The sequence below is a fragment of the Scardinius erythrophthalmus genome, assembly GCF_964197995.2.
Source record: "Scardinius erythrophthalmus genome assembly, chromosome: 22".
NCBI lineage: Eukaryota > Metazoa > Chordata > Actinopteri > Cypriniformes > Leuciscidae > Scardinius > Scardinius erythrophthalmus.
The window spans coordinates 19,320,269-19,337,650 of NC_138242.1; the positions used below are offsets into that span (position 1 = coordinate 19,320,269).

General features: G+C 51.9%; 1 protein-coding gene across 1 annotated transcript in view; it reads right to left on the bottom strand.

Moving 5' to 3' along the window:
• cntnap2a (contactin associated protein 2a) overlaps positions 1-17,382 on the bottom strand; it is a 470,798-nt gene that overhangs the window by 210,560 nt on the left and 242,856 nt on the right. The window contains exon 4 of the mRNA XM_081353019.1: positions 10,833-10,980. Within this exon, the coding sequence (XP_081209145.1) occupies positions 10,833-10,980 (148 nt within the window). The remainder of the gene's footprint in view (positions 1-10,832; positions 10,981-17,382) is intronic.

The window sequence follows — 17,382 nt, forward strand, 5'->3', positions numbered from 1 at the left end:
GTATTTATGTCTCCCTATGCTCTCATAAACAACCATTTGGGGATGGTGGCACATATTTATCGGCATCAGTGATCACCTGCATGAGATGACTTAGGAATATGAGCAGATCCAACAGCAGGAAAATCAGTGCAGCCAAACCCCCCTCGGCTCCTCACGAGCAAGAAAACAGCTTGAGGAATAATACGTATCTAAAGATACCAGGCTTCATTCATACTTGTCATAAACACAAACATTCAGAAGAGCCAGGCGTCAGGTTTATTTACACTATCATTATTTCAATGGCAGTATAAAAACAGAAAAATGTCTACTATGCTGCAGTTTAATCAGTCTCAATTTTATTTTTTATCTTGTCCGCAAATAAATAAATGAATAAATGAAAAAAGTGAGAAGTTTGAGAATCATGATTAAAAAAAAATCATTAATAAAGATGGTTCTTCTGGTCGGGGGTAAAATGACCGATGATTAAATCACTGTAATGAGAGAACTGAGTGTGATACTTCTCAAACCAATTTATGGGGGTGTTAATTGAAATTTGTTATCAAGATCAATTTGGCAGCACTTAATATAATGAAAGTGATGAATTTGTCAAGGCTACACTCCATTTCAGAAAACAGAGCATGTTGATGTATTTTTTCTCTTTGCTAATGAAATTACAATATAATAAAAGGCTAGACTGAAATAAAAAAAAATTAAAAAAGAATACCAATGAAGCAAGTGGAATGACTATGCCATTAATTCACAAACGTGACCTACAGGGGGCGCTTACCCTGTGAGCCACATTCACATTTCCAGCTCCAAATACATTTGCTCATTTGGAAAGCATTGCTGTTTAAATCCATGATTTGCAATGACTGATACCTTTCAAACAAATTAAAATCCAGCAAAGCTGTCTCTGTAAGATGATAGCTTATCCTGTAACCACAACTTCAGTGCAAAGACAGGACAAATATGCAGCATACATTGTGTTCAGTGAGTACATTGTTTGTTTTTTCATCTTGTTGGTTTTGTGAAGTTGCACCAGATACCACGTACTGTACATGTAACCACGGTCCAAAGTTAACACTTGCCGAATGCAAAAAAACGAATTGTCAAAGGGACACAAATACATTCTAAATTAATTAAATTATCAAATTATTTTACATTATTCTAATAATTATAATAATATATAACTTTTTTTAGATGACATCATAGTAGGGCAGGGTGATAAAACGATAACGATAATCATCGCAATATATTTTTCCTCTATAAAATTATAATACAAATTCGCTAAGTTTTCAATATAATGTTAAAGCACTATGCAAATAATGCTGCACATGCTTGTTGCAGACTGTCGCACTGGTGACCATAACTTATAAGCGCTGGCATTTCTGTTGAGTATGAGAAACATTAAATGGCAAAAACACGAAAAGCGGAACAAAACAGAGGTGCTCATTTGAACCATGCGCCACACGGAACATTTAACACACCGCACCGTGAGCTTAGAGCGAAAGCATTTACTCGCTGAGAACGCTGACCATCTCAATCATGCGACCAGTAAACACTGCTGTGAGATCCATAGAGAAGCATTTGAGTTCGGTGCAGAGTTCTCCCAAACAAACCACAAATCAAATCCCTCGTGATTTAAACTAGTTTAAAGCCCGATGAAACAGCGCACACTTTCTCAACAATACTAATGCAGAAACAGGAGAAACCCTGAGCCAAAACGACAGAAGGCTTTTCAATTGATAAGTTGCCAACACTTACCATTATTTACTGTAGTAACACTAACTGAGACCATGGAATTGTGGCAGAAATGTGGGATATTTTCTTATAGATTTTTCTTATATTATTAATGTAGACATTGAAGGAGTAACGTAATATAATAGCAGTATTTTTTGTTATTAAGCTATAGCAGTTTTTGTACATTTTATGTCTTTAGGTTACTGTTTTTCATAACAAATACCCTAAGTCACGGTTTGGTACTGTCACGGTCACGTTCTTCAGCCTTCATCTGTGTGTGCACTTCATTCCCCAGAATCCTCCATGGCGCACACCTGCACTCACTCACCCAATCACCAATCATCATCACCTGCACTCCCTCATTAACCACCCTTTATATTCAGCACTCTCCCTTCACTCCTTGTCTGGTCTCGTCGATGTTCACCTTAACATGACCCACAGACTTCCGAACACTTACCTGGATTCCTACCTGTCATTTCATCCTCTCCAATCCGTCCTGCCTGCCATCCTGTTCTGCCTTCAGCCTGACATCATCTGCAAAGAGAAAGAATGACAAGGACATTACCAACCAGCTAAGCATCCACTGTTATTCTGTGTTTCTGTTACTCACCATCTGTCTGCATCTCCACACTCCCTGAAAATAAACTATTAACCTTACCATCTTGTCTGCATCATCTGTAAAACCCTGACAGAAGACCAGACCACACGAAGCATGGAAGTTGCTCACTTCACCCTAACCCCAGCTGATCATCTGATTCATTGTTTTCAAGATGGGTGCTCAATCGAGGAATATGTCGCCGGCTTTCTGGAGCTTTCTGTTGGGGTAAGCTGGACAGATGATGTCCTAAAAACAGTATTTTGGGGCGGACTGGATAACCATCTGTACCAGCAAGCTCCAGCGGAGGCAATCCCAGGCTCATTTGCCCAGTATCTAGATCATGTGTTGTGGTTGAGTGGCTCAAGGTTCACCGTAGGTGAGGTTGAGGACATCGCCACTCAACCACCATCTCCAGCCATCATCACCTGGAATTCAGTCACCAGCACTAGCGGGCCCGCGCTTCGCGCCGGTCCAGCCGAGCCCGCACTTCACGCCAGAGCTGCCGAGACCAAGGCAGTAGGCGTCGTGCCCGCCGCCCCTGAGTCTATGAGCGCCTGCCCGCCAGAGCCAGAGCCAGTCGCCTGCCCGCCAGAGCCAGAGCCAGTCGCCTGCCCGCCAGAGCCAGAGCCAGTCGCCTGCCCGCCAGAGCCAGAGCCAGTCGCCTGCCCGCCAGAGCCAGAGCCAGTCGCCTGCCCGCCAGAGCCAGAGCCAGTCGCCTGCCCGCCAGAGCCAGAGCCAGTCGCCTGCCCGCCAGAGCCAGAGCCAGTCGCCTGCCCGCCAGAGCCAGAGCCAGTCGCCTGCCCGCCAGAGCCAGAGCCAGTCGCCTGCCCGCCAGAGCCAGAGCCAGTCGCCTGCCCGCCAGAGCCAGAGCCAGTCGCCTGCCCGCCAGAGCCAGAGCCAGTCGCCTGCCCGCCAGAGCCAGAGCCAGTCGCCTGCCCGCCAGAGCCAGGGCCAGTCGCCTGCCCGCCAGAGCCAGGGCCAGTCGCCTGCCCGCCAGAGCCAGGGCCAGTCGCCTGCCCGCCAGAGCCAGGGCCAGTCGCCTGCCCGCCAGGGCCAGTCGCCTGCCCGCCAGGGCCAGTCGCCTGCCCGCCAGGGCCAGTCGCCTGCCCGCCAGAGCCTGTGAGCGTCATTCTCCCCGAGCCAGAGCCAGAGTTTTCAAATCCCTCTTCATCGCTGGTTCCGTCCAGCTCAAATCCCTCTTCATCGCTGGTCCCGTCCAGCTCAAAGCCCTCATCGCTGGTTCCGTCCAGCTCAAAGCCCTCATCGCTGGTCCCGTCCAGCACAAAGCCCTCATCGCTGGTCCCGTCCAGCACAAAGCCCTCATCGCTGGTCCCGTCCAGCACAGGGCCCTCATCGCTGGTCCCGTCCAGCACAAAGCCCTCATCGCTGGTCCCGTCCAGCACAAAGCCCTCATCGCTGGTTCCGTCCAGCTCAAATCCCTCTTCATCGCTGGTCCCGTCCAGCTCAAATCCCTCTTCATCGCTGGTCCCGTCCAGCTCAAAGCCCTCATCGCTGGTCCCGTCCAGCTCAAAGCCCTCATCGCTGGTCCCGTCCAGCTCAAAGCCCTCATCGCTGGTCCCGTCCAGCTCAAAGCCCTCATCGCTGGTCCCGTCCAGCTCAAAGCCCTCATCGCTGGTCCCGTCCAGCTCAGAGCCCTCTTCGCCGCTGGTCCCGTCCAGCACAGAGCCCTCTTCGCCGCTGGTCCCGTCCAGCACAGAGCCCTCTTCGCCGCTGGTCCCGTCCAGCACAGAGCCCTCTTCGCCGCTGGTCCCGTCCAGCGCAGGGCCCTCTTCGCCGCTGGTCCCGTCCAGCGCAGGGCCTTCTTCGCCGCTGGTCCAGTCCAGCACTGAGCCCTCTTCGCCGCTGGTCCTGCCCAGCCCAAAGTCTACACCGCTGGTCCTGCCCAGCACCAAGCCTTCACTGCTGGTCCTGCCCTGCACAGAGCCTTCACTGTTGGTCCCATTCAGCTCAACGCCCTCTTCACAGCTGGTCCTGTCCAGCTCAACGCCCTCCTCACAGCTGGTCCAGTCCAGCTCAATGCCCTCCTCACAGCTGGTCCTGCCCAGCACAGAGCCCTCACCGCTGCCCAGCACAGAGCCCTCACCGCTGCCCAGCACAGAGCCCTCACCGCTGCCCAGCACAGAGCCCTCACCGCTGCCCAGCACAGAGCCCTCACCGCTGCCCAGCACAGAGCCCTCACCGCTGCCCAGCACAGAGCCCTCACCGCTGCCCAGCACAGAGCCCTCACCGCTGCCCAGCACAGAGCCCTCACCGCTGCCCAGCACAGAGCCCTCACCGCTGCCCAGCACAGAGCCCTCACCGCTGCCCAGCACAGAGCCCTCACCGCTGCCCAGCACAGAGCCCTCACCGCTGCCCAGCACAGAGCCCTCACCGCTGCCCAGCACAGAGCCCTCACCGCTGCCCAGCACAGAGCCCTCACCGCTGCCCAGCACAGAGCCCTCACCGCTGCCCAGCACAGAGCCCTCACCGCTGCCCAGCACAGAGCCCTCACCGCTGCCCAGCACAGAGCCCTCACCGCTGCCCAGCACAGAGCCCTCACCGCTGCCCAGCACAGAGCCCTCACCGCTGCCCAGCACAGAGCCCTCACCGCTGCCCAGCACAGAGCCCTCACCGCTGCCCAGCACAGAGCCCTCACCGCTGCCCAGCACAGAGCCCTCACCGCTGCCCAGCACAGAGCCCTCACCGCTGCCCAGCACAGAGCCCTCACCGCTGCCCAGCACAGAGCCCTCACCGCTGCCCAGCACAGAGCCCTCACCGCTGCCCAGCACAGAGCCCTCACCGCTGCCCAGCACAGAGCCCTCACCGCTGCCCAGCACAGAGCCCTCACCGCTGCCCAGCACAGAGCCCTCACCGCTGCCCAGCACAGAGCCCTCACCGCTGCCCAGCACAGAGCCCTCACCGCTGCCCAGCACAGAGCCCTCACCGCTGCCCAGCACAGAGCCCTCACCGCTGCCCAGCACAGAGCCCTCACCGCTGCCCAGCACAGAGCCCTCACCGCTGCCCAGCACAGAGCCCTCACCGCTGCCCAGCACAGAGCCCTCACCGCTGCCCAGCACAGAGCCCTCACCGCTGCCCAGCACAGAGCCCTCACCGCTGCCCAGCACAGAGCCCTCACCGCTGCCCAGCACAGAGCCCTCACCGCTGCCCAGCACAGAGCCCTCACCGCTGCCCAGCACAGAGCCCTCACCGCTGCCCAGCACAGAGCCCTCACCGCTGCCCAGCACAGAGCCCTCACCGCTGCCCAGCACAGAGCCCTCACCGCTGCCCAGCACAGAGCCCTCACCGCTGCCCAGCACAGAGCCCTCACCGCTGCCCAGCACAGAGCCCTCACCGCTGCCCAGCACAGAGCCCTCACCGCTGCCCAGCACAGAGCCCTCACCGCTGCCCAGCACAGAGCCCTCACCGCTGCCCAGCACAGAGCCCTCACCGCTGCCCAGCACAGAGCCCTCACCGCTGCCCAGCACAGAGCCCTCACCGCTGCCCAGCACAGAGCCCTCACCGCTGCCCAGCACAGAGCCCTCACCGCTGCCCAGCACAGAGCCCTCACCGCTGCCCAGCACAGAGCCCTCACCGCTGCCCAGCACAGAGCCCTCACCGCTGCCCAGCTCACAGCCCTCACCGCTGCCCAGCTCACAGCCCTCACCGCTGCCCAGCTCACAGCCCTCACCGCTGCCCAGCTCACAGCCCTCACCGCTGCCCAGCTCACAGCCCTCACCGCTGCCCAGCTCACAGCCCTCACCGCTGCCCAGCTCACAGCCCTCACCGCTGCCCAGCTCACAGCCCTCACCGCTGCCCAGCTCACAGCCCTCATCGCTGCCCAGCTCACAGCCCTCATCGCTGCCCAGCTCACAGCCCTCATCGCTGCCCAGCTCACAGCCCTCATCGCTGCCCAGCTCACAGCCCTCATCGCTGCCCAGCTCACAGCCCTCATCGCTGCCCAGCTCACAGCCCTCATCGCTGCCCAGCTCACAGCCCTCATCGCTGCCCAGCTCACAGCCCTCATCGCTGCCCAGCTCACAGCCCTCATCGCTGCCCAGCTCACAGCCCTCATCGCTGCCCAGCTCACAGCCCTCATCGCTGCCCAGCTCACAGCCCTCATCGCTGCCCAGCTCACAGCCCTCATCGCTGCCCAGCTCACAGCCCTCATCGCTGCCCAGCTCACAGCCCTCATCGCTGCCCAGCTCACAGCCCTCATCGCTGCCCAGCTCACAGCCCTCATCGCTGCCCAGCTCACAGCCCTCATCGCTGCCCAGCTCACAGCCCTCATCGCTGCCCAGCTCACAGCCCTCATCGCTGCCCAGCTCACAGCCCTCATCGCTGCCCAGCTCACAGCCCTCATCGCTGCCCAGCTCACAGCCCTCATCGCTGCCCAGCTCACAGCCCTCATCGCTGCCCAGCTCACAGCCCTCATCGCTGCCCAGCTCACAGCCCTCATCGCTGCCCAGCTCACAGCCCTCATCGCTGCCCAGCTCACAGCCCTCATCGCTGCCCAGCTCACAGCCCTCATCGCTGCCCAGCTCACAGCCCTCATCGCTGCCCAGCTCACAGCCCTCATCGCTGCCCAGCTCACAGCCCTCATCGCTGCCCAGCTCACAGCCCTCATCGCTGCCCAGCTCACAGCCCTCATCGCTGCCCAGCTCACAGCCCTCATCGCTGCCCAGCTCACAGCCCTCATCGCTGCCCAGCTCACAGCCCTCATCGCTGCCCAGCTCACAGCCCTCATCGCTGCCCAGCTCACAGCCCTCATCGCTGCCCAGCTCACAGCCCTCATCGCTGCCCAGCTCACAGCCCTCATCGCTGCCCAGCTCACAGCCCTCATCGCTGCCCAGCTCACAGCCCTCATCGCTGCCCAGCTCACAGCCCTCATCGCTGCCCAGCTCACAGCCCTCATCGCTGCCCAGCTCACAGCCCTCATCGCTGCCCAGCTCACAGCCCTCATCGCTGCCCAGCTCACAGCCCTCATCGCTGCCCAGCTCACAGCCCTCATCGCTGCCCAGCTCACAGCCCTCATCGCTGCCCAGCTCACAGCCCTCATCGCTGCCCAGCTCACAGCCCTCATCGCTGCCCAGCTCACAGCCCTCATCGCTGCCCAGCTCACAGCCCTCATCGCTGCCCAGCTCACAGCCCTCATCGCTGCCCAGCTCACAGCCCTCATCGCTGCCCAGCTCACAGCCCTCATCGCTGCCCAGCTCACAGCCCTCATCGCTGCCCAGCTCACAGCCCTCATCGCTGCCCAGCTCACAGCCCTCATCGCTGCCCAGCTCACAGCCCTCATCGCTGCCCAGCTCACAGCCCTCATCGCTGCCCAGCTCACAGCCCTCATCGCTGCCCAGCTCACAGCCCTCATCGCTGCCCAGCTCACAGCCCTCATCGCTGCCCAGCTCACAGCCCTCATCGCTGCCCAGCTCACAGCCCTCATCGCTGCCCAGCTCACAGCCCTCATCGCTGCCCAGCTCACAGCCCTCATCGCTGCCCAGCTCACAGCCCTCATCGCTGCCCAGCTCACAGCCCTCATCGCTGCCCAGCTCACAGCCCTCATCGCTGCCCAGCTCACAGCCCTCATCGCTGCCCAGCTCACAGCCCTCATCGCTGCCCAGCTCACAGCCCTCATCGCTGCCCAGCTCACAGCCCTCATCGCTGCCCAGCTCACAGCCCTCATCGCTGCCCAGCTCACAGCCCTCATCGCTGCCCAGCTCACAGCCCTCATCGCTGCCCAGCTCACAGCCCTCATCGCTGCCCAGCTCACAGCCCTCATCGCTGCCCAGCTCACAGCCCTCATCGCCGCTGGTTCCGCCCAGCTCACAGCCCTCTTCGCCGCTGGTTCCGCCCAGCTCACAGCCCTCTTCGCCGCTGGTTCCGCCCAGCTCACAGCCCTCTTCGCCGCTGGTTCCGCCCAGCTCACAGCCCTCTTCGCCGCTGGTTCCGCCCAGCTCACAGCCCTCTTCGCCGCTGGTCCTGTCCAGCTCAGAGTCCTCTTCGCCGCTGGTCCTGTCCAGTCCAGAGCCGCCTTCATCACTGGTCCTGTCCAGCCCAGAGCCGCTTTCGCCCCCTGCCTCTTCCAGTCCAGTGTTAAAGCCTGATATTTCCCCAAAGGAATTTTGGGGGGGGGGCTATCAGTCTTCTCCGCCATGGCCACCCGAAGGGTCTTCTCCACCATGGCCACCTGAAGGGTCCTCACCGCCGTGGCCACCCGAAGGGTCTTCTCCGCCATGGCCACCCGAAGGGTCTTCTCCGCCATGGCCACCTGAAGGGTCCTCACCGCCGTGGCCACCTGAAGGGTCCTCACCGCCGTGGCCACCCGAAGGGTCCTCTCCGCCATGGCCACCCGAAGGGTCCGCACCGCCATGGCCACCCGAAAGGTCCTTACCGCCATGGTCCCCTGCTCAGCCTGTATCACCATGGTCCCCTGATCAGTCTGCTTCACCTTGGTTCCCTGCTCAGTCTGCACCGTCCTGATCACCTCCTCTGTCTGTCCTGCCACCATCCTGGAGTCCGTACTCCTGAACCTGCTCCACCTTCCCGTCACGGACTCCAGGATGCCCACCCTCCCTCCCGTATGCTGCCTTCTTCGGCGCGGGACGCGCCTTACGGGAGGGGGGAGTAATGTCACGGTCACGTTCTTCAGCCTTCATCTGTGTGTGCACTTCATTCCCCAGAATCCTCCATGGCGCACACCTGCACTCACTCACCCAATCACCAATCATCATCACCTGCACTCCCTCATTAACCACCCTTTATATTCAGCACTCTCCCTTCACTCCTTGTCTGGTCTCGTCGATGTTCACCTTAACATGACCCACAGACTTCCGAACACTTACCTGGATTCCTACCTGTCATTTCATCCTCTCCAATCCGTCCTGCCTGCCATCCTGTTCTGCCTTCAGCCTGACATCATCTGCAAAGAGAAAGAATGACAAGGACATTACCAACCAGCTAAGCATCCACTGTTATTCTGTGTTTCTGTTACTCACCATCTGTCTGCATCTCCACACTCCCTGAAAATAAACTATTAACCTTACCATCTTGTCTGCATCATCTGTAAAACCCTGACAGGTACGTACCTCGGTTTTGAGGTCACGATTCGTTACGAGTCTGGTACATTTACTTGTCCGCCCCCCGTGTTCTCCCAAATAAGGCTGAAGGCCGAAGGACGTGAGAATCTCACAGATGCATAAAAGGAGGAACGACGACAGTGAAGGACGAGAGAGGACCAGGCCTGGACTACTTTGTGTTATGTTTTGTTTATGTTTGTGCGGCAGTCGTCTGTGAGGGGCTGCCACTTTTACTTTTGTTGTGTTTATTTATTAAAGTTCACCAGTTCCCGCCTCCTTCTTCCCTGATCCTTTCACTACATTATAGGAAGGTTTGGCAAAAAAAATATTTTGGAGCCTGGTAACAACTGCCCTGATTGATTTAATAACAAGTGAAGTGAAACTAAATATTAAAAAGTATTGACGACCTAGTGGTGTCAAACTCAGTTCCTGGAGGGCCACAAGCAGAGTTTAGCTCCAACCCTAAATAAACACACTTGATCTAGCTAATCAAGTTCTTCAGGATTACTAGAAACTTCCAGGCAGGTGTTTTGTAACTGACTGAAGCTACACTCTACAAGACAGTTTGACTCATGTTCAATTCAATTCAATTCAATTCACATTTATTTGTATAGCGCTTTTCACAATACATCGTTTCAAAGCAGCTTTACAGAAAATGCTTGAGTCCACATTACAATTTAGAGTGATTTGTTATCAGAAGTAACTGTCTAAGTTATGTATTTCAGAAATATACATATACAAATCAGTTTGCAATTTTTTTATAATTTAAACAATGTAATAATTTAAGGCAGAAACAATGAGCTCATTGAAGTAATACATTTGTTAACAAATGATTATGACATATATAAAATTGTAGCATTAGTGCATGTTGATTCAGAGTTTGCTTCATCTGTACTGAAGTCCTCGCATTAAGTCCTCATGTGACCTAGACTGTTGTTTGTCTCAATTTATATATAGCCAAAAACATCACGTTGGAGAAATAGTGTGCTTGATTAAACAGGGCACAGTATCAGTTCTCTGTTCAGTTTTAGTGAACACCAGGGTGGCATAATAGTGGATATCTGTGCAAATCATGGAAATGATTTGTATGGGATGGATAGCTGACCTTGACTTTCAAAAAAAGTTGTGTCAGCCAATTTCTTTTAATTGTACCGGGATCTTTCCGAATATATATTGCCATCTTGCACTGCATATTAATCACTCCAGTGATGCAAAAAAGCTTAGAACCACGTTTCCTCAGTATGAAAAGAAACTTTTAATAGATAAAACTGTCAATTTTATACTGAGCTTAGCAAATGTTCCTGCTTTAATAAAGATTGAAAAAAAAGCACAGTTATTAGGATGGAAATCCCAATCGGCTTCAACATTATATAAATAACTGCCACAAAATGCTGTCTTAGCTGATATCTGCTGTGGAATGTGACAGTGCAGTGTCAACTTACAGTACGGGCACCCGTAGATCTCGAACCTGAGGCCGATCCGTCCTTCTTCACTCCAGTCTAAAGGAATGATGCGCAAATAACGGGCCACAATCGGGTTTTGCAGGTCATGCCGAACCACACTCTCAGTATTGGAGTTACCTGCAAACGCCTGCAAGACAGGTGCGACATATGTTACTTCACTTTTTAAACTTAAAACCTAGCTATATCTCACATGAATAAAACTGCAACACTTAACCATAAACCATAAACAAAGACACTTCCAATAATCACTCTTATTTAATAAGAATGTTCTCTTTTTCTCTTCTATAAGCCAATTAGTATATATATATATATATATATATACTAATTGGCTTCATCACCCTGTCTCCTCTCCACCAATAAGCTGGTGTGTGGTGGGCGTTCTGGCACAATATGGCAGCCGTCGCATCATCCAGGTGGATGCTGCACATTGATGGTGGTTGAGGAGAGATTCCCTGATATGATTGTAAAGAGCTTTGATTCATTCATTCATTCATTTATTCATACATACTTCAACTTGTGTAGACAATTTGTATTACAAATATTGCAGCTCAAATATTGCAGTAAATATTTTACTATTATTTACATTGTTAGTGTCACTTCCTCCCAGCAATTTCTTCTGTGAAACAGTTTGGACAGATTTGTCTCATAACTAGTCAAGTGTGGTTTTGAGAGATCTTCATGAAACTCTCTCTCCTGTCCAGTCTGAGAAGCTGTAATCACCAGACCAAAAATAAAAATAAAAAATCGAGGCGACATGTAGGTGGAATCAAGTTGCATGGCTCTGTGGTTCACGTTGACCCTACGCAGCTTCTTGTGTCACGCAGAGCAAGAAATTGATGGAGTGGTCCATTGAGTGGTGGGGAACTTCAGTTGACATACAGACCATGTGGGATTGGGTGATAAGCAGCTCAAAGCCACCAAACTGGAATGATGCGGATTATAGTACTTGCCCCCCTCCCTCTCCCTCCACTAAAGAAACCACCATTATATGGACTTTATTGTACAACTGGGGATTTCTTGTCAGGAACATGCTGAACATGTCAATATTGGAGGCTCCATACGGTGGTCCAATGTTTGAAGTGCTGATTACTGTGCTCTGTAGTGGGCAACTGGGGAGTGTTTACTTCATTTTTCACTGCAAAGAGAGAAAACTGAGTTGTTGTGAGGTTTCAGGTGACAGTGTTTTATGGGTGGACCTCCTGGGCAAAATGAGTAGGCAATAGTACAGAACAGGGGTTTTCATCCACTAGGGGTGCTACGGAACGATTGAGAGAACTTTACAATAGTGTATTTTTTATAAATATTACAAAGTGTATTATAAATGTACTGCAAAATGTAAAATATTAATATTCATAAATATAAATAAAAAAAGCATTCATTTAGAAATTTTCACACACAAAAACTCTGCTATTTTGCAACCATATTTATTGTGAAAATTGTTAAACAAATACAGTACATTTGGATTTTATTGAAAGAGTTTCAGGGTTATTATATGGCGCTTTTCCATTACCAGTACCAGCTCAACTCGACTCGCCTCGCCTCGACTCGCTTTTCGCTCCGTTTCCCATTGCAGATAGTAGCTCCACAATAGTACCTGGTCGGCATAGCGACGCCGCAGGAAACTGCCGTGACTTAATCTTTTACGCGAGACACGCGAGACACAACCTCTACCCACACACACAGGACAATGGAGGAAATCGAGTGTATGCAGTTTTTGGATGTTTTTGTTTTTGCTGTTTTTTATTCAGGATACTCCGTCTGGCGCGTGCAATGATGACGCAGTGAATAGTGACGATTTTCTCTGACCAATCAGCAGTCTGCCGTGTTTTCACATCACATTTTAGTATCGCCTCAGCTCGCTTAGAACCACGCCGGAGGTGGTATGAAAAAAAGTACCTGGAAGCAGGTACAGGTACAACTTTTACACAGTGGAAAACCAAACAGAGCCGAGTCGAGCCGAGCCGAGCCGAGGCGAGCTGGTACTGTGTAGTGGAAAAGCGCCAATAGATAACTAGGTTACACCTTATTTTAAGGTGTCCGTGTTACAGAGTAATTAATTATAAGTGAAGTACTGAGTAATAATAATTACCTACATGTATTTACTATAGGGAAAGGGTTAGGATTATTATCATCATCTTCGTCTTCATTGGATCTAGCGTTATACGTTCTTTAGAAAAACAACAGAATTACAAAAACTTTAAAATGAAAATGAAAACAGAAAAAAAATATAAAAATGCAAACTAATGAAAAATGTGAATAAAAACTACAATACTATCTAAATGACTCTAAAATAACATAGAAGTGTTTCTCTAATATTGCAATATTATATTTAGAACTACAAATAAATGTCAGAAATAAAAAAAATTAAATAAAAAGCCAACTCCAACAATCTTCCTGAACAGTTTTTGCTCTCACTACATTTATTTGGCCTCACAGACACAAAATTAACATCTTAAATGTCCGCTGACCTATTTTTTACTTCCATTGTGTTTAGAAAAGCGTATTAATCCGCATAAATCTGCATTACTTCACCCGGCACAAACCAGGCTAAAAATTCTGCCTTCCTAACCAGAATGACTCAATTTTGTCGCAGTTAATTCCAGATTCAGACCTTAAACAGTCAGCGAGTGTGTAATTAGTTAGCCAAATGTGAAGTCGCCCTGAGAGCTTTGCTGCCTGGCATGTTGTTTAATCAAGCACCTTCACAATTTAAAGCACAAAGGCCTGACGGAGATAGAGGCTGTCTTTCATTAGTGGAGAGTTCGGGTTTAGGAAGGAAGCCAGCTGTAACTATCATAAGCGGCACATTCACTGGTTTCCCATAGTATAATTAAAGTTGCTTTTACTTATTTTGTGTTAAAGCTCCTGGGTCTCTTCTTCCTTTTACAGCTTTAAACAGCCATCCGCTCTTTGCACATTTCTCACTCTGAGAATGACAGACACCGTTCTGAACTTTTCTGTACATGCAGGTTGACCAGGCGCTCCAACCATCATAACAAGAATAAAACATGCTGATGGTTGTTCATGTTCGATGATGATTTTTTTCTTTACTAGAAATTGTAAGATGTATGTGTCTGTAACATGCTGGAGAAAGCAGGCGAAGGCGAGGATCTATCTGCAGTGTTTTAATGAAATAACACATAGAACAAATAATAAAGAACTCCAGGGATAAAGAAACAAAACCACAAGAATGACCGAACTAGAAGCAACCATACATATACAACAACTGATAAAGTAACAAGTGAAACACAAGGGCTATAAATACACAGGGGCAAACAAGCTTAACTAGGAAATGAGGAAACAAGATACACCTGGGGAGACTAATCAACATGAAAAACTACATAGGACTACAAGACTTAGCAAAAGACAGGAAATGACAAAAGTACACACAAAACAAGTGGAACACAAGACAGGAATCATGACAGCGGCAGGTTTGACCAGTTTAACATCCTTCTTCTAAGAAAGTCTCATATATAGCTGTATAATACTGGCAGATTTGTGGATCCCTGCCAAATAAAACATTCAGGTCTTGCAATTGTTCTCTTACGAGAGTTCTCTCGTACTGCGTTTTATCAAAACGCTACGGGAAAAGTCTCTTTTCACGAAACACTGAAGCAAAAAATTATCCTTTAATTTTCATATATGTAAAACGCGTTGCGGCAGCAGCAGTCAGCTATGGCGAGACGGCTTGCTCGCTCATTGGCTGCTCTGCGGCAACTGCTTAAGCCTATCGAGCGAGGCCTGAGATGACGTCAGGCCAATGAGGGCGCTTCGCGCCCTCCTCGCCACTTCCCGCCGAAACGGGCGTGGCTTACCTCTATAAAAGGAGCTCGAGAAGGCTGATTCACTTGATTTTAATCTCTTCAGCGAAGCGCACGCATCGCTGGATCACGGAAGCAAGCGTCGTTCGAAGCAAGCACTTCAGCGGGACGAGCCCTCGAAGCCGCTGGCCAACGCCGCCTTCTACAGCCGTACCTGCTGCGCTTTCCGACGCCTATATCCTTTATTGCTATATTGCTCTGTTTTCTGTGTGTGTGTGTGTGTGTTCGCTGCAACACTCACCCCTAAAAGAGCTGCGTCTTTTTCAAGACGCCTTCTCATGCAGCGCTCGCGCTCGCTCCGAGCCAATTGCCTACGGTGACTCTGAGGACTCGCCAGGCATCCTTTCCGAGGCTGCCCTTCCTGGAAGCGGACGGCGGGATTAGTTTTTCTTTACGTTACAAGAAAAGCTACCCTGCCTCTGCACGCGTCATTCACCGGCGAAGGAGAAAAGAGTGTTCTTAGTCCCACCGTTGGTCGGTCTGACCTCTTTTCTCTCACATTTCTCAGTTCCCTGTTCGGCGACTGGAAATATTATTGCTTGTTGACGCCGCTTTCAAAGCCTGTATCCCCCTGTGGCTCAGTGGTGGAATTATAGGTTCTCCTCGCGGGAGACCGGGGTTCGGATCCCGGTCTGGCGGCATATATATTTATGCCGCCAATGCTTTGCTCTGTAAGTCCCCTGAAGGCGACTGCAGAGATGCATTTTGCAGCCAGCGAGCGCGTAGTACCCGCTTGCCTGCAACCGAACACCGTTTCTACGGTTCCCGCGCGTCACTGGCGAAAGAGAATGGAGTGTTTTCAGCCCCGCTGAATCTGGGCGATTTCCACTCTTCTCACATTCTGGCATTTTGCAGGCGTTCTGAAAATGCAAATCACTCTGTCTGTTCCCCGAGAGGCAACTGCAGACGTGTTTTTTGCTGCCCACGAGCACGTGGTACAGGCCTGCAAGCAAACGCCAGTGTGGATAATACTCGCGCTGACTTTGTCTATGTATCTTCACTGTGGTCCAGTGGTAGATTCTTAGACTTGCGCGCGGCCGATCGGAGGTTCGAACCCCAGGCTGGCCGGCAGAAAATATTTATGCCGCCGAATGCAAATCACTCTGTTTGTTCCCCGAGAGGCAACTGCAGACGTGTTTTTTGCTGGCCACGAGCACGTGGTATATATGCCTGCAAGCAAACGCCAGTGTGGATAATACTCGCGCTGACTTTGTCTATGTATCTTCACTGTGGTCCAGTGGTAGATTCTTAGACTTGCGCGCGGGCGATCGGAGGTTCAAACCCCAGGCCGGCCGGCAGAAAATATTTATGCCGCCGAATGCAAATCACTCTGTTTGTTCCCCGAGTGGCAACTGCAGACGTGTTTTTTGCTGCCCACAAGCACGTGGTACATGCCTGACAAGCAAACGCCAGTGCGGATAATACTCGCGCTGACTTTGTCAATGTATCTTCACTGTGGTCCAGTGGTAGATTCTTAGACTTGCGCGCGGGGGATCGGAGGTTCGAATCCCAGGCCGGCCGGCAGAAAATATTTATGCCGCCGAATGCAAATCACTCTGTTTGTTCCCCGAGAGGCAACTACAGACGTGTTTTTGCTGCCCACGAGCACGGCCGATGATGCTATATGTGTAGAGAAGATGCCCACTGCTAGTGCCCATCCCTACACACTAGCACAGCCCTTCACACAGGGCCCGCGCTCATATATTCGACTCGGGTCGATCACGCACACAACATAGTGAACGTGCCCACTGCCTAGTGCCCACAAACACTATGTTCTGCATGCCTTGTGGTTTCTGTAAAGACGAAACCTGTGTGCATTCACTCTGCTCAGACAGACAGTGCACTCATTGCAGTAACTGTGCCCGCTCTCCCGCGCCCACACTTACTCACGGTACTTCTGGTGTCCCGGCCACGGCCGATGGTGCTATAAATGTAGTGTCGATGCCCACTTCTCAGTGCCCATCCCTACACACAAGCACAGCCCTGCACTTAGGGCTCGCGCAAATAAAATCGACTCAGGTTGATTGCGCTCCCCACATAGTAAAAGTGCCCACTACTCAGTGCCCACGAACACTATGTCTATCAGATCACAGGCTCTCTGTAAAAACGAGACCTGTGAGCGCGCGCGCTGCTTACACAAGCAGCGCGCCCCAAGCAGTAAATGTGCCCGCTCACAGCCCACATCTACTCGCACACATGAGTCCCATGGGACTCGCGCAGCCCCCCCTCACTCAGCCAAACACTGTTGTAAGGTCAAGGGCGAGCGCTCCGCCCGCTGTATTAAGCGCGCCCCCCGCCTCAAATGCCGCAGGCATAACGCCTATGTTTGTGAGCCCCATAGCACCTCTGTCGCACGGCGAACAGAGCGCGCTCTGTATCCGGCCCTTAGCCAACCATGCAGATGCATGGGCAGCGCTTCCAGGGGTTTCGGACTGGGTCTTAGGCATTATAAAGAGAGGCTTCTCGCTACAGTTTTGTCGACGCCCTCCGCGCTTCACAGCGCGCGTCGAAACTTCGGTTCCGCTGAATGTAGCACACCTACTTCGCCGCCGAAATATCAAAACTGATAAGCAAAGGGGCGATAGAGCTTGTTCCCCGAGTTCAAAGCGAACAGGGGATATACAGCAGATACTTTCTAGTCCCCAAAAAGGACGGCGGTATCAGACCCATTCTGGATCTCAGACGACTGAACAGAGTATTAGTGAAAC